The 21,825-nt window shown below is 43.3% G+C and overlaps 1 protein-coding gene across 1 annotated transcript; it reads right to left on the bottom strand.

The window, feature by feature from the left end:
* Positions 1-4,393: 4,393 nt before the first annotated feature.
* On the bottom strand, positions 4,394-21,602 carry LOC134861729 (uncharacterized). Its single transcript, XM_063879155.1, has 8 exons — positions 21,490-21,602; positions 7,823-7,988; positions 7,477-7,587; positions 6,872-7,031; positions 6,553-6,750; positions 5,766-5,983; positions 5,449-5,612; positions 4,394-4,520 (listed from the first exon to the last, which is right to left on the bottom strand). Exons 3-8 carry the CDS (start codon positions 7,504-7,506, stop codon positions 4,394-4,396), a joined length of 897 nt encoding a protein of 298 aa, XP_063735225.1. The 5' UTR covers positions 7,507-7,587; positions 7,823-7,988; positions 21,490-21,602.
* Positions 21,603-21,825: the final 223 nt, after the last annotated feature.

Below are 21,825 nucleotides of genomic sequence, written 5' to 3' on the forward strand. Positions count from 1 at the left end.
GGCTATCCCCAAGGAACCCCTGAGGCGACAAAGGTAGGTATACATTCGTCATCCTACACCACTGCCGCCGGAACCGGTAAACCGACTCCGCCAGGGGTTTTACAGTCCGGCCTGCCCGGCACAGCCAGCTTTCGTCTCGCCCCGTTGCCAGATAGGCTATCTGGTAGTGTGTGGAGGCGTTGTGGCAACAGCCACCAAAAGGAATGAATGGGATGCTGAGGGTGCAGGGCCGCACGACGATGTCGTATTCCAGCGTGCTCTCACTCGATGAGAGCCTGGCTGCACATCTACTCCCACAGGCAGCGGGGTGGGCGGAGAATAGGAAACCTCTGCCCCCGCTGCCACGTAACAGGGAGACACGGGAATATTTCGACAAAATATTCTGGCTAGCCGCGGCCGCCAACAACATGGGTGTGCCGAGCGTTTTGCTGATTAATGAATAACTCAATCAATGGTGCGGCCGACGCTGCTAGCCGTGTGATGTCCCTGGCCATAGTGGAATCACGCCACGTATGGCTGTGACTCACGGGATTTGAAAAAAAAGAGGATCGCGATGATTCCCTAGGGGCCCCTGTGTTTACGGAAGGGCTCTTTGTGTCGATATCATCGGTCACGCGCTACCACACTCCAAGGTGCGAGGGCGAGTTCTTACGCCCCTTCCCTCTATGGTGATTGTGTGTATATGAGTGTGATTGCCATGATAATATTGTGATTAAAACAAATTGCATTTATCAAGAGCAAGATTCTGTTCCCTCCACAATCCCACACTTTTCCATGACCTCTCATGAACTCGGCAAGAACCGTTTCAAATGACGTTCACTGGGCATTAACTGCAGAGAGTGCCCTAAAAGCACTGCGCGTTCCGGAACACTTGTAACCGGCGTGTTGCTGTCAGAAAACACAACTCAGCTGGTATAGTGGCTTCGATTAACGCATCTTGTTGTCAAGGTGGACACAGCGTTAATACGGAGTGCGTGCCCCCGCGAGAACTGGTGTGTTCAAGGACATCCGCGGAGGCTCGGCGCTTTCCATGTCGGTCCCCCATGGGCCAATCTTCCTTTCTGGATGATTTGGCGGCAGAGAGGGCCAACAGAGAGTACCACAGCTTCGTAGCTGCTGCTCCACAACTACTTGCCCGTCCCCTAACTGAGACTGGATTACTAAAGCTAAAACGCTCCAGTTCTGCAGCGTCCCTCCTCCATTTATGGGTGTAGGGGAGGCAAATCTATCATCCCAGGAGGAGATAGAAACAGAAACAGAAACAGAAACCCAGGCCCTCTGAAAAAACAGGTTGTGTCTGTCGTGCACTCTCAGGTCAGAGGAAAGGGGTTTTACTCCATGTACTTCCTGGTTCCCAAGAACACAGGAGAATTCAGGCCCATTCTGCATTGCCCACATAAAGTCCCACATGTTAACTATAAAACGGTTACTGGAACTGGGGCAGCCGGGTGATTGGTTCACAACCATCGACTTAAAGGACGCTTATTTTCATGACGAAATTGCTCCAAAAGCACAGAAATTATTTGCCTTTTGCCTTCCAGGGGATAGCCTACGAGTACAACAGGCTACCGTTCGGCTACACCCTGCCCCCACGCACATTCAGGAAATGTGTGGACTCAGTGCTTCTGCCGCTTTGGGACCATGGCATGAGAGTGTTCTTTTATCTCGATGACATCATCGTCATGGCCAAGTCCAGGGAATGGGCAATGTTCCGCACAGCCCAATTGATCCTGTACCTAACCAAGTCGGGGTCACGATCAGTTGTAAGAAGAGTAGTCCCATACCTTACCAGCAAGTGGAGTATCGGGGGACCAAGGCCAAAAGGGTGGGTGGAGGGGGTCCGAAGGTGGGATTAGGGCAGGCGACCCGGGGGCAAGACAGAGGACGAGGAGGGTGTCTCGGGAAAACGACCCGGGGGCAAGGCAGAAGACAAGAAGGGTGTCTCGGGCCGACGGCCCACGGGCAAGGCAGAGGATGAGAAGGGTGTCTCGGGCCCACGGGCAAGGCAGACCATGAGACAGAGCATGGACAGGGCTTGTGGCAAGGGAACTCCGGAGGCCAGAGACATGGGCGGAGGCCACGGCGAGGAATCACAATAAAACACACAACACAAAGACATGACAGATACGAAACAACCCAGATAGCAAACTGACACCGTAACGGATCCGCCCCGAAGGTATTGTAACTTCCGGAACGGATCCGCAAAACGGGTCCGGAACAGAATCCACTTGCACACCTCGACAGATCCGGAACGGATTAGGATCGCGGATCCAGACCAGATCTGGCCTGGACCCTACCCGTATCCGCTCATTAAGCAGCACATCCGCCCTGAATCCGTTTTGGACCCGTTCATCAGGCAGCGCATCCGGCCCGATCCGTTTTGGACCCATTGCGGATATCTTATTCAAAATGCCAAAATGGCCAAATCTAGCTACAGAAATATCTATATCTACAGATATACAGTGGGGCAAAAAAGTATTTAGTCAGCCACCAATTGTGCAAGTTCTCCCATTTAAAAAGATGAGAGAGGCCTGTAATTCTTATCATAGGAACACTTCAACTATGAGAGACAGAATGAGAAAAAAAAATCCAGGAAATCACATTATAGGATTTTTAATGAATTAATTGGTCAATTCCTCTGTAAAATAAGTATTTGGTCACCTACAAACAAGCAAGATTTCTGGCTCTCACAGACCTGTAACTTCTTCTTTAAGAGGCTCTTCTGTCCTCCACTCGTTACCTGTATTAATGGCACCTTTTTGAACTCGTTATCAGTATAAAAGACACCTGTCCACCACCTCAAACAGTCATACTCCAAACTCCACTATGGCTAAAACCAAAGAGCTGTCAAAGGAGACCAGAGACAACATTGTAGACCTGCACCAGGCTGGGAAAACTGAATCTGCAATAGGTAAGCAGCTTGGTGTGAAGAAATCAACTGTGGGAGCAATTATTAGAAAATGGAAGACATACAAGACCACTGCTAATCTCCCTCGATCTGGGGCTCCACGCAAGATCTCACCCCGTGGGGTCAAAATGATCACAAGAACGGTGAGCAAAAATCCCAGAACCACACGGGGGGACCTAGTGAATGACCTGCAGAGAGCTGGGACCAAAGTAACAGAGGCTACCATCAGTAACACACTACGCCGCCAGGGACTGAAATCCTGCAGTTCCAGACGTGTCCCCCTGCTTAAGCCAGTACATGTCCAGGCCTGTCTGAAGTTTGCTAGAGGGCATTTGGATGATCCAGAAGAGGATTGGGAGAATGTCATATGGTCAGATGAAACCAAAATAGAACTTTTTGGTAAAAACTCAACTCGTCGTGTTTGGAGGAGAAAGAATGCAGAGTTGCATCCAAAGAACACCATACCTACTGTGAAGCATGGGGGTGGAAACATCATGCTTTGGGGCTGCTTTTCTGCAAAGGGACCAGGATGACTGATCCGTGTAAAGGAAAGAATGAATGGGGCCATGTATCGTGAGATTTTGAGTGAAAACCTCCTTCCATCAGCAAGGGCACTGAAGATGAAGCGTGGCTGGGTCTTTCAGCATGACAATGATCCCAAACACACCGCCAGGGCAACGAAGGAGTGGCTTTGTAAGAAGCATTTCAAGGTCCTGTAGTGGCCTAGCCAGTCTCCAGATCTCAACCCCATAGAAAATCTTTGGAGGGAGTTGAAAGTCCGTGTTGCCCAGCGACAGCCCCAAAACATCACTGCTTTAGAGGAGATCTGCATGGAGGAATGGGCCAAAATACCAGCAACAGTGTGTGAAAACCTTGTGAAGACTTACAGAAAACATTTGACCTCTGTCATTGCCAACAAAGGGTATATAACAAAGTATTGAGATGAACTTTTGTTATTGACCAAATACTTATTTTCCACAATCATTTGAAATAAATTCTTTAAAAATCCTACAATGTGATTTCCTGGATTTTAATTACAGGCCTCTCTCATCTTTTTAAATGGGAGAACTTGCACAATTGGTGGCTGACTAAATACTTTTTTGCCCCACTGTGTCTCAATGCTAGCTGACAATCATCTAGATTGCACTATACAAGCTTGAATATTTCTTATAACCAGTCTGCCTTTATTAATATAAATAAAACATTCAGTTCCTTCAAGACCTGGAGAAAAAAAAAATCTAATTCTGTAAGTCACCCTGCAGTTCTCCAGTTAAAAGCTTCCTTGTGAAGCAGTAGTAGGAAAATTTGGCTTTTAGGCCTACCTCAATTTTATCCAAAGGTGGACTTGCACGTTACAATTCTGTATAAAATAAGTGGTCATTACGACTGTAAATAAATTACTGGAATAATGAAATGCGACCATAACTACTATCAAAAACAATGTTTATTTTTGGAAGAATGGGAGAAAAGAGCATCTATGCATGCTCAGTGGGGACACTGGCACGCCTCCTCGCGGTTCCCCTGTCTGCCGCCAGGTTGAACCACCTTATAGCGTGCCGTTGAATATCTTCCTCTGTAGCCGCACGGGCTACGTGACTCTTCCTCACGGTATCTGTAATCACACAAGCAGATTTTCATAAAATGTACAAATGTAATGAACTCCCACTTTTAGAGGAACTTTTTGATCACACCTGTATCAAGAATTTACTGGAGATTCATTTAAACCTGCGATCAGACCGAAATAATCTGCTAAAATAATCAGGCTGCACTGGCCCGGACACACCAAGCCGACTTCAGCCGACTAGCACCTGCTGGGTCGCTTCTCGTCGGCTGCAGTCGGGGCGAAAAAGTTGCACTCGGAACACACCGCACAGACTTCAGTCGACGATCAACTAGCACGTACGTTCTGCGCCTGCGTGAAAGGGAAAACCTAGGACTGCGAGAATATACAAAGGCACTTGCCATAGTGTGTCTGTATATCAAGACACGTATGAAGCAAATCCGGTTAAAAGTTCAATCTGGAACAACGATAGTAGGCTAGCTTAAATGGTAAACTGCCCAATCGACATTTCTACCACAGTGAGTGTGTTTAGGCACAATAAACGTATTCTCTAAATATATATATACATATGAATCGTATAAGGTAAATAACATTAGCCCACACATTTGGTTTAGTCCAGAAATAAACCAACCTGATTAGTTTCCTGGCTAGTTAGTTTAAAAGTCAAAGATAACGGAGGCTTGGTTAAAATTGAGTCCATTATCCTTGTAACATGTTAGCTATTTCTAATGATCAATAACCTAATAATCAGCTTGCTAGTTCTCCAGATACCAGTGTTATTTAACCATGGAATGCATCGAGATTATACCACTTATCACAATGAGAGAATACGTTTATTGAATCACTGAGAAACTGGTAATACTCACAGTAATACTCAGAGTTGAATTTGCATTACCCCACCTCCCCATGTAAAACTAACCCCTTCTGAATAGGGCTTTAGACTGCTGTGTGACTTGTTTTAAATGTTGATTTAAATTACTTGCGCAGGAGTAAGGATTTTGATGCCATCTGACTGAATGGTTTCTTTCCATTTACCGCTTTCCAATTAATCTGCCACCCAACTGCATCACTGAAGATCCGGGCAAGCATGTTCCAGGTTACACGTTTAGTGTCATGGCCCCCGAGGGTTGCTAGGGAGGAAATCTAAAATGGGGAAAAAAAAAACATCTTGTAATTTACAGAAGTAATTGTAGTGCATACAATTCACCTATTCCACTCTCAGGATGTGTGTGTGTGTACATGTGACAGAATTTTTACAGGACTTTCTCTGGAAGAACAAAAAAACCTAAAACTCACCACCCCCTGCTTTGATTGAGAATTGGCAGGGTCTTTGAGCCAGTCTTCAAAATCCTGCACTTCCTCCATCGTATCCAGTGGAAACTGCACACACTCAGGAATGTCCATGTCTTGGCCAGTATGGTTGAGCTTGCTGGTAAGATAGTTAACCTTTGCGATTAACTGGTGTTGTTGGTGTTTCATATATTCTAGCAAGCTCATGATGTGGACTTCAGCAGCTGTTAAAAAGAACATGAGGATATATAAATCAATTACAGTCTACTTTGGACAACTCATTAAGGCATATTTTACTGAGCAAATAGGAACAGCAAGTTTATTTATTTTGTAAACTGTAGGCCACAAAGAAGCCTTAATTTGGTCAAAAAGATCAAAAAATGTTCTTACATGTTTACATATTTACTATTCTACAACACACTTAATTAATGCAACTAACATGGCACACCTGCAGTAATGTTTTTTAATCGTTAATAGAGATTATTTGGCAATTATTATATTTGGTCTTGAGAAATGTTAAGGGTAATGTGAAAGAATCACAAAATAGCTCTTAATTTCTGTCTTATGTTTTAGCTCAAATTGTATGCCAAGAGTAGGAAGAAGAAATTGATGAGACTTCAAAATACTACAATTCCAATAATACACAACCCTACTTTGTATATTCACTTGGATTCAATGTGGGCGTGTGTGTGTTGCATGTTGTGTATGGGTTACATAACTAAACTTTTTTTTACTTTTTAAAAGGTGAAATGATTTTAAAGGTTCAGTTTGAATCTCATAGTCGTTTGCTCACCAGAACAGGCAATGGTGTTTGATCCACACCTTCCCCCTCGCCATGTACTAGGTCTGTAGAGCTGGCTTGCCGAAGAGGGTTGATCTACTGCTGCTCTCCTATGTTCCTTTTGTGCACAGTGAGGTGGTGGAGTGGGTGGAGAAGCGGCAACTGAGCCACTACCTGGCACACGGCACGGCGGTGGTGGGATAATTGGAGCTGGTGGTTTGTGTGAATTAGAGAGATAGAGAGGAATTCCTATCACGTTTTCATGGTATATTTAGCTTTATCACCATTTAGCACATTTCATCCATGTTTTTACATAGCGATGATTCCTTACCCAGCCAGTACTCTTCATCAGTGGGTGGAGGAGGGGCAACTGTGCCACTACCTGGCACACAGCAAGGTGGTGGTGGCATAGGAGGTGATGGTTGCGGAGCTGGCTGTTTGGCTTGATGTCTGGCTCTCTTGTTCAACTGATTTTCCTCCCCACTATCGTCCTCATCAGAGTCACCAAAGAAATGATTATAAAGTGGGTTGGAAAAAATAACCATACTCAGCTGTCAACATAATGTTATCTTAATTTGGAGAACAATTGGAGAAATTTGTTAAGCTTTCAGAGAAGGCTTAGCCGGCCCTGACGGTATGCCACTGCGTTTAAGTAATGCCTTTTGTTGCTTTCCCTGTATTTGTATTGAGGTATTTGTCAGGTTTGTCATACCATAACACTGAATGATGCTAATGATTTTAAATCATAATGATGACGTTATTATTATGATTCATAAAGGAAACACACAATTATGTGATAATAAATAGCTTCACCTGACCACTATCCTTAAATAAAATAAATGTTTTCTGCATGATCATTCATATTTTCCAAGAAATGGCCAATATTTCACAAATTCTGGCAGTATAAAACTTATGAGCACAACTGTATATACTAACATTGGCTTTGGCTTTCTCCTCAAACGACATTCCTCCTCTTCCTCTTCAGACTGCAAATCTGATGTGTTGCACGTCAGAGACCTTTTTCATCAGTTTTCTTGCCTCGAAGTACTGATCTAAAAATGAAATGATCAAACTTTGGTTGAGTTTCAAATTAACAGTAGAACAAAAAAGAACAGAAGTATAGACAACAGAACAATACAAGGTTGATTACAAGGGTTTTTTTCAAATTACATTTCAAACACAAATTATAAGGCAAAGGTATTTTGATATTTGCTTACAACAGCCATTTGTAATTAGTATATCTTTTTTGAGCTATATTACCACATGATTTGACAATTCTGACATCGTATGTCTTCCAGTCAGGTCCAGACTCCTCTGAATGTTTCACTGCCCTGTCCACTCTTTCATCACTTTTGTAGTTCGGCCAATAGGAAACACCATCGCTGTACCAGTTTTGTGGCACCACTGCTACCGTTTTGGTGCTCTGGAATTCAATTAAGTGGAACATCCTAAATTTAGAAGAAAGAAATAGCACCATCAAACACAGACTGAACAGCAATAATTGGTTTGGTATTCACATTGAAGACAAGCAACTTCCACAAAGTACTTACAGTCAATTGTCATCCAGTTTCACACAGATTGCAGTGTTTGGTATGTCATGCAGTCGGTGTCAGTTTCTGTCAGTCTCTGACCCTCATTGCCAAATAAAGAAGTAGCACAAGAGCTACAACTAATATCTAGGAAACGACAAGCTAAAAAGAAAACAATCTGACAAGCCTCAATAACCACCTTTTGATCAGTACTTTGAGGCACGACAACTGTTGAACTACAACTGGCCAAACTTTACATGTACGAACTGATGATGGACCACAACCTGGTCGATAGAAGCAAAGAACCACTCAAAAGCATATAGAAAACAGTCAACAAAATACACCAAGTTAAGAAGTACATTATACATATCAAAATACATTTCAGCACATGAGAGCCCTAAAAAGTATGGAGCTGCCTTATATACCGTGAGGCCTACGCATGCATTCGGATAGATTCGTCCTGATTGGCCGACTACGTTGACGTAAATTCAGTGTGTGAACGCACGCGTCATTAGTGAAGGGTAGTACCCATAGAGTCCAGTAGAGGGCGGAGCCTGTGCTTATAGAACTAGGGTTACAATACGTAACCTTCGTCTTGCTGTCTTGATGTCAGATTTAGTTTCCTTTGTTATCACCACACCATGAACACATTTGCTGTATATGAAGGCACTAATGATGTGTGTTGTTCTCCTGAGCAGCAGCATCTCTGAATACATGCCAGTCTGGGAATTCAAAACAGTCCTGTGGATCAGCTCCATGGTAACCATCACTTGCTGACTAGTGCCACAAAAGCATTGCTCATTATTTGTTATTTGTTCAACACTTTTGTGAATCAAGCAATGAGATGGGAATAGTTATCTTTTGAAAGTATGAAACCATTAACTAATTGGAGTCATGGCAAATTATTGCTACTAAAGTGATCAAAGATTTAACAGCTTTATGCAACAGAGGAATTAAGATGTCCATCTGAATGCTACATTGGTACTGAACACTCCCTCCACATTATTATTTTTTTCTCTCTTTGCGGCTTTGCGTTTTAAAGTTTGGTTAATTTGCGTCTGTTTTGTTGAGTTGTATATCTTTCCTTAACTTGCAATGTGTTGACCTCGGAAGCCATCATGGAATTATGACTATCAGTGAGATCGAAATTATTTTTGGACAAGGGTCCCTACAGTTATGACAACAACGAAACATAAACCAGGTCCATGACCGCTGAGCAAGCTCCATCTGCAGACCATGAAATGAAAGCTCTGGGAAGTTGACAGAAAATGTGGAATGAAACAAAAATAATAATAAAACATACAGATGTGGAATGTAATTGAAAACTCTTCTTGGCAGGGTTACAATCTGGTCCAGTAATGATGCTGATGCGATCCTGTTCTCTGGTGTAAAGTCACATTCTCAGTCTGGGTTGTTCTCCCTAAACAAAGCTTCGTTAACATTCCAGACATTGACCAGCGGTGATAAACACTCCACCTGCCATTGAAATTCTCCTCAGCCAACATTCCCTGGGAGGTTTATTCTCTTGTTCATGCTGTATTTACAGAGACGGCAGGCTGTTAGACAGTAAACCAATATAAGCAATCACCCAACAACTGGCACATAATTTAATCTAGACTCAGAGCCTCAGGGTAGGGAAATCTGACTTTGATTGTGTTTTTAATGTTTGAAAAGCTTTTGTGGCTGCTATTTTCCCATTGTTATTAATATTAATACTATTACCACTACACATATGAAGAATAATTTATAAATATAACCTTGAAAAGACAAAAGCAGGACACAAAAGATAATTGTTATGTTATTTAAGGCCTGAGACAAAAGGACAAGCTTTCCCCTTATTTCATTTCTATTGTTCCTCTCTTTGTCTATGTAAAACCCTATTAAAATGAAAAGCTCCGGTGCTGGTGTGTCAGTATGGTTTGAGGAAAATATTACTGATTGAAGTACATTTGCACTTTTAGAGTCCCTTAATTCCAAAATGTCAAGAAAGAGATCAGCAATGATGGACAAATCTGACTAACGTTTAGGAGCCACTGGAGGAAAATCAAGGATGATGGATGTTGGGACATGAAACAGTGGCTGCACAGCATGACATTAAGCCTTAAGAAAATAGCCCACAACATAAATACCCCACTAAGAGATCAAATTAAGCCTATAACTATGTCTTGATAAGACCACCTGCTAGAAATATGAAGCAATGAAGAAAACAGCCCGTCTTCTTCTGATTCACTTCTGCTGCAGGCCACCAAAATGTACCTATGTGCACTTATGTAGATGGTGACTATGAAGCCTTTTCCCCTAAAGGAACTTAATGACCTGTAACTTAAGGTGTAAGAACTGCTGGGGATCTTATTGTGTTTCTGCTGCACTAACACTCCTCTTCGGTTACCTTGCACAGCAGCTGGATACTTATGACAGGCACCTTATTCCCACAGGTTATCGCAACACAATCAACCAGCAGCATAGCCACATCGCCAATGCTTCCCTATCTCACATTCATTGTTTTAACATCCGTGATGGCTCCTGCTGAAGCTGAAACTATTAATTAGTAGTGAAGTGTCTGCCTCCAAACCAGCTTCTCAGCTCACTACGGACCAATATGTGCCCTGTGAAGCGACTCTGAGGAACAACACAAGGCAATTCAAAGTGCTTTACAAAAATGACAAACATTAAGAGCATTAAGAAATATGGCATTTAAAAACAGACATTAAAAAGCAAAGAGAAAAGTAAAACAAGCGTATATAGAATAACATATGTATGCAATGATGAATAAAAGTTACAGTGCAGTGTAAGTTATAAACAGTTCAATTAAAAGCAGCGGCAAAAAGAAATGTTTTCAGCATGGATTTAAAAGTAGTAAGAGTAGCAGCAGACCTGCAGGGTTCTGGGAGTTTGTTCCAGATATTTGGAGCGTAATTAGTGAACGCTGCTTCCTCAGGTTAAATTCTAACTCTTGGGACGGAAAGCTGACCTGTCTCAGAAGACCTGAGAGTTCTGGGTGGTTCTTGGTTTAGCAGGAGATCAGAATAAACCATTCAATGCTTTATAAACCAGCAGCAGAACTTTGAAATCAGTTCTTTGAAAGACAGGAAGCCGGTGTAAAGACTTCAGAACTGGAGTGATGTGATCCACTTGCTTAATGTTAGTGAGGACTCGAGCCGCAGCGTTCTGAATCAGCTGCAGCTTTCTAATGGATTTCTTAGTGAGACCTGTAAAGACACCATTACAGTAGTCCAGTCTACTGAAGATAAAAGCATGGACAAGTTTTTCCAGATCCTGCTGAGACATTAGTCCTTTAATCCTAGATATGTTCTTCAGGTGATAGTAGCCGGACTTAGTAACTGTTTTAATGTGACTGTTGAGGTTCAGGTCAGAGTCCATGATTACATTGACTACATTACTGCCTTTTTCTTTTGTTTTAAAAAGTTCCGACTGAAGCTCAGCGCTGACTTTTTGTCGTTCCTCCTTGGCTCCAAAAATAATTACCTCAGTGTTATCTTTGTTTAACCGAAGAAAATTCTGACTCATCCAGTCATTGAGTTGTTCAATGCACTTACTCAGAGTTTTAATTGGAGCATGGTCTCCTGGTGAAATGTACACGTGTGTATCATCTGCATAGCTATGGTAACTTGTTTTGTTGCTTTTCATTATCTGAGCATGTAGATGTTAAAGAGAGGAGGCCCCAAGATGGAGCCTTGAAGACCCCCATGTCATATTGGTCAACTCTGATGTGTAGCTGCCTATAGAAACAACGTTTTTCCTGTCCTTTAAGTAAGATTCAAACCTTTTTAGAACTGTTGCCGAAAGTGCCACCCAGTTTTCTAGTCGGTGTAGTAATATGTTGTGGTCAACAATTGTTGCAATGTGAGGTTGTGGTGTATTAAATCTGGAGATATATCAGGGCAGATACTCCCTGAGGCCAGAGGAAGGTTGGGTGGAAGAAGAGTGAAAAACAACATCTGGAATACATTAAAGATGCCCTAGGTCACCGAGTGGGGCATACAAAGTAAGGGCCTAGGTGGTATAGTAAATCAGTTCATATACAGTTGTTTACTCCCTGAGGTCATAGAGAGTGCAGAGAGGGATGTGGTACAACAGGAGTGTAGCTGTCGCTGAAAAGGTGTGCCAATTTATTTGTTGCATTAATATTTTTGTATATTATTGTCATGCAATATTTTTGGTTTAAGGTAGTTTTATGTTCTTATTCTTTCTCTATTTCATATATAATTAGGTTAAGGTTAAATGTGAATTAATAATTTGATGCGTAATAATGACGTAATGACGTGCACAGGAAGTCTTGTGATAAACGTAGTAAGTAGTTGGGAGACGTGCTTTCAGTCTTTTGGACCTGCGCTGCTCAAGGAGCAAGATGTGTGCAACAGTGTGTCCGTAAAGCCTTAGCAGCTCCTGATTTTCCGGTCAGAAGGCGCACACGGTATGAAAACTGTTTTTTCTGTACATTTTATATTTAAATAGTCTGTAAGATTTAATATTTAAGTTTCATGAAGGCCACATGGATATTCACGGACTGTAAAAGATATTGGCCTAAGATATTCATTTGTTTGGAAGATGACGATGTTAAGACTGTTATATTTATTTCATTTCAGTTTTTCACGGTGTTTGTGTCTGAAGACATTAAATCATTGGAAAAAATAAACATCACTCTCATTAAGCATCAGTCGATGCGTGGTTTAATTCTGACCAGAAGAAGAGCGTCAGGGGCAGCTACAGTGAAAAACGTATTCACCGAGGGGAGTGAAAAACGTATTCTCCGAGGGGAGTGAGAAACATATCCTTCGAGGGAAGTGAAACTGTCTGCATAAAGTGAAGAATACGTCGAGGAGAGGTGTCTCGACCGAGTGAAACGCAGCATACACCCGACAAGAGCGTGCTCCTGCAGAAACTTCGAGGTGCAGCGTTCGATGGATGGAGGAAGATTTTGCATGGTGACTGCGAGACCGTCGATGGAAGGAGGACAGCGTAAACACCCGCGAGAGGGAACAACAGCCGTCGGAACAACAGCCGAGGTGCATCAGCTTTCCTGTGAAACTCCGAGGGCCTGCGTCTCCAGAGCGTTGGCTTGACGTGGTAGGCCAGCGCGTGGACCTGCCTACTCACTCTGGCATCTGTTCAGCGAGGCTGCGCGAGCTGCAAACCAGCGCGGGAAAAGGGCACAGCGCAAGAAGACGGTGCACAGGGACAATTCAGCTGACGAGTAAGCCTACCTTTGCAACGGATAACAGGTCAGATTGTATATTTTCCAACTTGATTTAGTTCATTGAACTGGACAGATTGAACTGAATATTTCGTGCTCCTTTGTTGGGGAAAGAAAGAAAAAAAAAGAGAGAAAAGAAAAATGTTGCATTTTGACAGTTTGTAAATTGAACAGTATGTAACTTGTTTTCTATTTGTGAATGTGTAATTTCATGACGGGTCCATAGTTATGGTTCAGTAGTTTACATTACATTTAAAGATTTAATATTACACTAAGTTGCATGCTAAGTGTTGAACAAAATGGCAGAGGGCAAAACAGATACAAGTGTACTAGAAGGAGTAATTGAAGCTCTGGTAAAAGAGAAGACAGACTTAGAGGCAAAATTAAACACTGAACTTGAAGAATCAGAAAGACAGGGCATTGAAGAGCGCATAGCTGAAATTAATGCAGATCTTCAAATTCATAACATAGGGCTCGAACCAACACTTCAGTCTGAACAACAATTGAGGCGATCTGAAAGAGAGAAGCATCCAACTGAAAAATGGGTTCAATACTTAAAAGAGGAGAGTTCCAAAAGGGAAAAGAAGTTCATGTATGCTTATGTTAACTTTAAGGCTGAGGTTCAGTTTATCAGGACCAAATTAAAGCAAGAGTGCACTAAAAAGGAACTAGGCGACATGATTCAATCCTTAGGTGTATATGAACCAATATTAAAGCAAGAATATGATAGCTTGCGCACCATGACCACACCATCTCCGGACATTAGGAGAAAAATGGATAGCTGCTCTTCTGTGACAACAGAAATAGTCAAACTTCTCAATACACGCTATGCAGAAGCAGATAAAGAGTTTGACCCCGACACAGTGAAAGAATCACTCTTGAAATTGCTCGAAAGAGATGACGCCAAGTCAATATACGGCTCAACAGTGTCGAGAGCTGCAGGGGGCAGTCTGCCTGGTAGTCAGGTGTCCCAAAAGAAGGTAGAGGTGGCAGCGCGATTGGCTTCAAAGCGTGCTGAAATTACAAGGGAAAAAGAAATATCCGAACAAAGGAAAGAGGTGATAGCCCAACAAGAGAGGTTAAAAATGATGGAAGATAAGAGGGATATTGAGGCCATGGAGGCTGAATACACTGTATATGCTGAAGAGGAATTCAAGTTAAATGCTGAAATAGGAGAAAGAGAAATAATCACATTGCCTCCACGTCAGCTTCCCACGCAGCATAACAGCACTCCACCCATTCAGGTGCCCCAAAATCTCTCAGGCTTGCCTAGCTCTGAAAGCAAAGTAGCCCCAACTTCACATGAAACCTTGCTGGTTGAAGCCTTAAAACAGTCCCTGGTAATGACTAGACTACCAGCACCAGAACCATTCATGTTTACAGGAGACCCACTCAAATTTACAGAGTGGCGCACTAGTTTCAAGGCGTTAATTGAAACAAGTTGCACAAACTCAGCGCACAGGCTCTTCTACTTGAAAAAATACATTAGTGGAGAAGCACTTTGTGTATTAGAAGGCACATTCTATCGGAGTGACGAAGAAGCTTACACCCAGGCATGGGAAGCCCTGAATAAACGTTATGGCCATCCCTTCGTTATTCAAAGAGCATTCCGGGGGAAGTTGAGCAGCTGGCCTAAAATTGGACCCAAGGAGTCTCTGAAGTTGAGAGAACTTAGTGATTTCCTCATCTCTTGCAAGAATGCAATGCCACATGTTGCTGGTCTAACGGTGCTAGATGATTGTGAAGAAAACCAGAAATTGCTGCAGAAGCTGCCTGACTGGTTAACTACCCGCTGGAATCGGCTTGTGAGTAAAGCATTGGATGAAGGAAAACCATATCCTAACTTCGAGGAGTTTTCAAGCTTTGTGGCAAAAGAAGCATGTATTGCGTGCAACCCAGTCTCATCCCTTCATGCACTGAAACAAATGGATGAGAAAACTGATAAAGAGCAGAAGCGTCCTAAGGCCAACACCTTGGTGATGACAGCAAGGATGCCAAGGGAAACCTCCTCTCAGAAGGGTTCAAGCTCCACAGAGGGTTCTACAGCCAGTCTGCCTGTAACTCAACCAAAAAGGCCCTTAGAATGTGTCTGCTGCAAAGAAAATCATTTTATCTACAGGTGTGAAAAATTCGCAGCCATGCCTCTTGAAGACAGGAAAAAGTTTGTTATCAGCAACAACATGTGCTTTGGGTGTCTTAGAGTCGGCCATGTTGCCAAAAAATGCCGAAAGAGAGCAACTTGTAACATTTGCAAGCGGAATCACCCAACTCCACTCCACGAGGATTTTCCTCAAGGTAAGAAGCAAGAGGTACCATCGCAAGATGAAAGTTCTTCCACAAGCTTGTGCAATGTGAGAATGGACAGCGGTGACCGTACTTCCATGATTGTCCCAGTTTGGCTTTCCAGTGCGGCAAAGAATAGCCCAGAACTCTTAGTCTATGCATTATTGGACACACAAAGTAGCAGTACGTTCATAGATCAGGATGTCTGCCAGAAAATTCAAGCTCACACAGAACCTGTGAAGTTGAAACTGTCAACAATGACTGACAAGAGTTCTATTGTGAACTGCCACAGAGCTGTTGGACTTAGGGTGAGAGGGTATCACTCACAAGAGAGCATTGAGCTACCACCAACGTATACACAGGAATATATTCCGTTGGAGAGGAATAGTATTCCAACAAGTGAAACAGCAAAGAGGTGGGCTCATCTTCACAGCGTGATTGAAGAGATGCCAAGCTTGTTGAACTGTCCAGTTGGACTCCTGGTTGGCTATGACTGTGCAAGGGCTCTGAAACCACAGGAAGTGGTATCTGGAGAAGAACATGAACCCTATGCAGTCAAGACGGCATTAGGCTGGAGCATAGTTGGAGCCATGGTGCCTTGCTCTAGCACAAACAATGAGACCAGATTCTGCCACCGTGTCTCTGTGAAGGAGCTTCCGCCCATCACACCGGCCTCAGTGATTAAAGCACTGGAGACTGACTTTCTTGACACAAACCCAAAAGAAAAGACAATATCACAGGAAGACATTCAATTTCTACACATGTTGAATGACAAGGTCAGGCACAACGACGCTGGACATCTGGAGATGCCACTACCATTTAGGGCGCGTCCTCAGTTGCCAAACAATAGGCAGCTTGCTACAGGGCGCCTGAAACATTTAAAAAGAAAAATGGAGAAGAATCCTAAATACAAAGAGGATTACATCAAGTTCATGGACTGTGTGTTTAAAGATGGGGATGCAGAAGAAGCAAGTGTGGACCCCAAAGAAGGCAGCACATGGTACATTCCGCACCATGGCGTGTATCATCCCAGGAAGCCTGAAAAGATTAGGGTCGTATTTGACTGCTCCGCCAAATTTGAAGGCACTTCCTTGAACGACCATCTGCTCACAGGCCCAGACTTAACGAACACTCTGACTGGAGTCCTGTGCAGATTTCGCCAATACAAGATTGCAATCAACTGCGATGTGGAAAAAATGTTTCATCGTTTCCACGTCAGCCCAGAGGATCGTGAATACCTGCGATTCCTTTGGTGGGACAATGGAAATACAGAAAGCGACCCTAAGGAGTACCACATGCGTGTCCACATATTCGGCGCTGCATCATCGCCGGGATGTGCTAACTATGGCATGAAACACCTTGCCACTGAATATGAGGAAGACTTACCACTGGCAGCGACCTTCCTTCGCAAGAATTTTTATGTGGACGATGGGCTGGTCAGCGTCACGTCTGTTGAAATGGCCATCCAGCTTGTCAGTGAAGCGCGACAGATCTGCAGCAGGGGACAGCTGCGTTTACACAAATTCGTCTCCAACAACAGAGAAGTTTTGGATGCAATACCAGAGAGTGAACGTGCCAGTGCTGTCCAAGATGTAGACCTGAATTACAGTGAGCTTCCGACACAGAGTGTACTTGGCATAAGATGGAACATTGAGCTGGATACATTTGCATTCAATGTCGTCCTCACAGAAAAGGCAGCCACACGGAGGGGAATCTTATCAACAGTAGCCAGTGTTTACGACCCACTGGGATTTCTAGCTCCCTACCTCTTGAACGGTAAAAGAGTGCTGCAAGAGATGTGCAGACAGGGCGTGGGATGGGATGAACCCATTCCCCCTGAACTGAAGCCAAAATGGGAAGCATGGCTCCAAGACTTACAGAGTCTTCAAAAAATTGAAATTCCAAGATGCTTCATCCCTGAAACCCTCGGCACAGTCAGAAAAATTGAGCTGCATCATTTCTCAGATGCCAGCACTAATGGCTATGGCCAATGCTCATACATTAGAGTTGTTGCAGATGAGAAAGTGCACTGTGCATTAGTCATGGGTAAGGCCAGAGTGGCACCCATAAGGGTTACCAGCATTCCCCGCCTTGAGCTCACAGCAGCAACAGTCTCTGCTGCTGTTAGTAACACCCTCAGAGAAGAGCTGGAGCTGGAAATAGATCGAGAGTTTTTCTGGACCGATTCACAGGTAGTGCTCGGTTACATAAAAAACGAAGCCAGACGCTTCCATGTATTTGTAGCCAACCGCGTTCAGAAGATAAGAGACACAACTGATCCTAGTCAATGGTTCTATGTTGAGACGGGTAAGAATCCAGCAGACCATGCGTCACGGGGACTCAAGGTGGCAGAGCTGCTAGACTCAAGTTGGCTGAGAGGACCAGATTTCTTGTGGCAACAAGAACTTGTCACAGACCAAAGAAGACCAGAACTTCTTGTGGGCGACCCTGAGGTGAAGGTCTTGAGAACTGACGTGGTTGAACAAGAAAACTTCCTGAAAAGAATCTCAAGGTTCTCAGATTGGAACACAGCTCTCAACGTGACTGTGCGAATCCAAAGACTGGCACATAAAGACAGAACCGGTCCCATCAGTGTTGAGGAACGAAGAAAAGCTGGTCTTGTGCTAGTCAGAGCAGCACAGAGAGAGGCCTTTGAAGAAGAACTCAAATGGTTCAGCCAAGGGTCATCAATATTGCCAAAGACTCACAAGATGCATCAACTTGATCCAATATTTCAAGATGGATTGCTCAGGGTAGGAGGCAGACTAAGAATGTCTTCTGCATCCCTGGAGTTGAAGCATCCAGTGATCTTACCTAGGGAAGGCATTGTCACCCAGCTCATTCTTGACCACTGTCACAAGAAGACGCAGCACCAAGGCCGAGGTCAGACGTTGAATGAGCTCAGAGCCAATGGTTATTGGATATTAGGTGCTAGCAAGATAGTGGCCAAGCATATCAAATACTGTGTCACTTGCAGAAAGGTGCGTGGTTCGGCAGAGCAACAACGTATGGCGGACCTACCCAGTGACCGAGTCGATCCCTCGCCTCCGTTTTCATACACAGGGATTGATTGCTTCGGCCCTTTTTATACCAAACAGGGTCGTAAAGAATTCAAGAGATACGGTCTATTGATTACCTGCTTGAGCTCCAGAGCCATCCACATAGAAATGTTGGAGGATCTCTCAACAGACGCGTTCTTGAATGCTTTGAGGTGCTTCATAGCTCTTAGAGGAGCAGTTAGACAGATCCGCTCTGATCAGGGGACCAATTTCCTTGGAGCTAAGAACGAATTGAAGAAGGGTCTGAAGGATCTAGACAAAGAGAGGATTGCAACTTACCTTGCAAGAAAGCAGTGTGATTTCCTCATGAACGTTCCTGATGCAAGCCACATGGGTGGGATTTGGGAACGCCAAATTCGGACTGTCAGGAGCGTCATGAGCACTGTTTTGGCACAAGCCAAGGGAAGACTTGATGACACGTCATTGAGGACATTTTTCTATGAGGCTATGTCAATCGTAAACAGTCGTCCGCTCACCACGAATACCATCAGTGATCCGAAGAGTCTTGAACCTCTAACTCCGAATCAGTTGCTCACCATGAAAGCTGTTGTGCCACTCCCACCACCAGGCAGTTTTGTGAGAGAAGACTTGTATGCCAGGAAAAGGTGGAGGAGAGTGCAATACCTAACGGAGCAATTCTGGAGTAGGTGGCAAAAAGAGTACCTGTCTAACCTAAGCCTCAGACAACAATGGCATGTGCCCAGAAGAAATGTGAAAGTGGGGGACGTTGTCATTGTCAAGGAGGATAATGTTCCGAGAAATGAATGGAGACTTGCCAGAGTTGTGGAAGCAAGAGAGGAGGATGATGGTCTGGTGCGCAAGGTTAAAATCCAGATAGCACAAAGTAAATTAGGAAAGCGAGGTGAACGCTTAACTCAACCAACCTTTCTAGAAAGACCAGTTCAAAAACTAGTAGTACTAGTTGAACATTATTAGACAAGTATCAAAAGGCACTTTAAGCATGCTGATCTTTAGTGTTTAAGATCTTACACAAGAATAAGTGGGAAAGTGGTTTTCTTATCTTAGGGAAAATTCCAAGATTTAATTCCAAGTTTCAAAAATGAGTAACATAAATCTCTGGATTTTGGTGGCAGTGTAGCTGTCGCTGAAAAGGTGTGCCAATTTATTTGTTGCATTAATATTTTTGTATATTATTGTCATGCAATATTTTTGGTTTAAGGTAGTTTTATGTTCTTATTCTTTCTCTATTTCATATATAATTAGGTTAAGGTTAAATGTGAATTAATAATTTGATGCGTAATAATGACGTAATGACGTGCACAGGAAGTCTTGTGATAAACGTAGTAAGTAGTTGGGAGACGTGCTTTCAGTCTTTTGGACCTGCGCTGCTCAAGGAGCAAGATGTGTGCAACAGTGTGTCCGTAAAGCCTTAGCAGCTCCTGATTTTCCGGTCAGAAGGCGCACACGGTATGAAAACTGTTTTTTCTGTACATTTTATATTTAAATAGTCTGTAAGATTTCATATTTAAGTTTCATGAAGGCCACATGGATATTCACGGACTGTAAAAGATATTGGCCTAAGATATTCATTTGTTTGGAAGATGACGATGTTAAGACTGTTATATTTATTTCATTTCAGTTTTTCACGGTGTTTGGTGTTGGTGTTTGGTGTACTTTGTGTCTGAAGACATTAAATCATTGGAAAAAATAAACATCACTCTCATTAAGCATCAGTCGATGCGTGGTTTAATTCTGACCAGAAGAAGAGCGTCAGGGGCAGCTACAAGGAGGTTGTAGAACAAACCTCTGGACTACGTCAGAAGACCTCCAGGGATGAGCAAGACATGGTGTACGAACGTATAGCTCACCTTATTTGGGTACACATCCTCATAGAACATCGCATTTTGACACACACCCACATTTCTCCTATAAAGTGTATGCACAAAGAGATTTCGGGGGACTTCCACAATTGGCTCTGGGAACCCCGCATCGCCCGTGTTGGTGTCTGATACTATGCTGTTGTAATAAACCTTATTATATACAAGCTGGTGTCTCCGGAGACTTCTTCATCATCTTCACAAACATCGCTACAAGATATACTTCAAGGTGCAGGTGAAAAAACAACACAACAAGAAAAGGTTTTCCTTCAACCAAAAACCAGGCCCTTTATTTCCTAGCCTTTCACAAGAACTGGAACATAAATTGCATAACATCAAATGCTCTTTCCACAGGTGCTGCTCTTTCAACAACAAGGAAACAAATGCCCCCTCTCCCTTCTCTTCCCAGTCATTAATACCTCATTGCCTGCCTTCCCAAACTAGTCTGGCCAATCGGGTCATGACTCTGAAAGGGTAGAGAAGAGTTAAACAAAAATAAACATTGTTTTCAACATTTAATAAAATCCTCAAGGCCTAAGTACATTCATTATCTGACCTTACAAAACACTGTACATTCAAAACAAACGAGATCTTAACAAAACGGATAGTTTTTAACCCAATTGGCACACCTTACATCACACACATGTTAGATCAACCACAGCCAAGACTCCACCTACTCAGAAGACATATAAGCAGCAGCTTGGAGGCGTGCTCCCCCTTTGAGCACTGGCACAAGATAGCCTCCAGGTCTGAACAAAGGAAATCGTAAATCATATTGTGATGGTGTAGCTTTTTAAATCAAATGCATTTAAATACACAGCATCCTTATTTGCCTATGTAAATGTATATTATGAACTTTAATTTGAATAAAGACAACTATTCTAGAACATTTGCCTACCTTTCTTAAAAAAGAAACACATGTTAGTGAGGGAGTGTTTGCTTCCTCACATTTCACACCTCCGCCCCCTCTGGCTTGCACAGGTCATGCAAACGGGAAAGATAGTCAGCTATGAGGTTTTTCTTACCGGGACAATACTGTCTGGTGAACTGGTATGGCTGGAGGGCTAGGCGCCAACGTAGAATCCTTGCGTTCTGATGCTGCTTAGACTGCATCTGTCATATCTCGCAAATCATGAATCTCTGACCTCCCTTCCTTGTGTGCCTCCCTCTCCTGTGATTGTTCGCCCCGCCCCTGATTGTTTCCACCTGTTCCCCATTACCTGGTGTATTTATTGTCCTCGTCGCCCTTTGTCCTGTGCCAGTTCGTTTTTGTTCATGGTGATTTTCTACCAGTGTCATCGAGCCACGTCGTGATTTAGTTGCTTTTGTTTTTTTCTGCTCCCAGTGTTTTTTCCTCTTTA

Source organism: Eleginops maclovinus, chromosome 3 (assembly GCF_036324505.1).
Source record: "Eleginops maclovinus isolate JMC-PN-2008 ecotype Puerto Natales chromosome 3, JC_Emac_rtc_rv5, whole genome shotgun sequence".
NCBI classification, from domain to species: domain Eukaryota; kingdom Metazoa; phylum Chordata; class Actinopteri; order Perciformes; family Eleginopidae; genus Eleginops; species Eleginops maclovinus.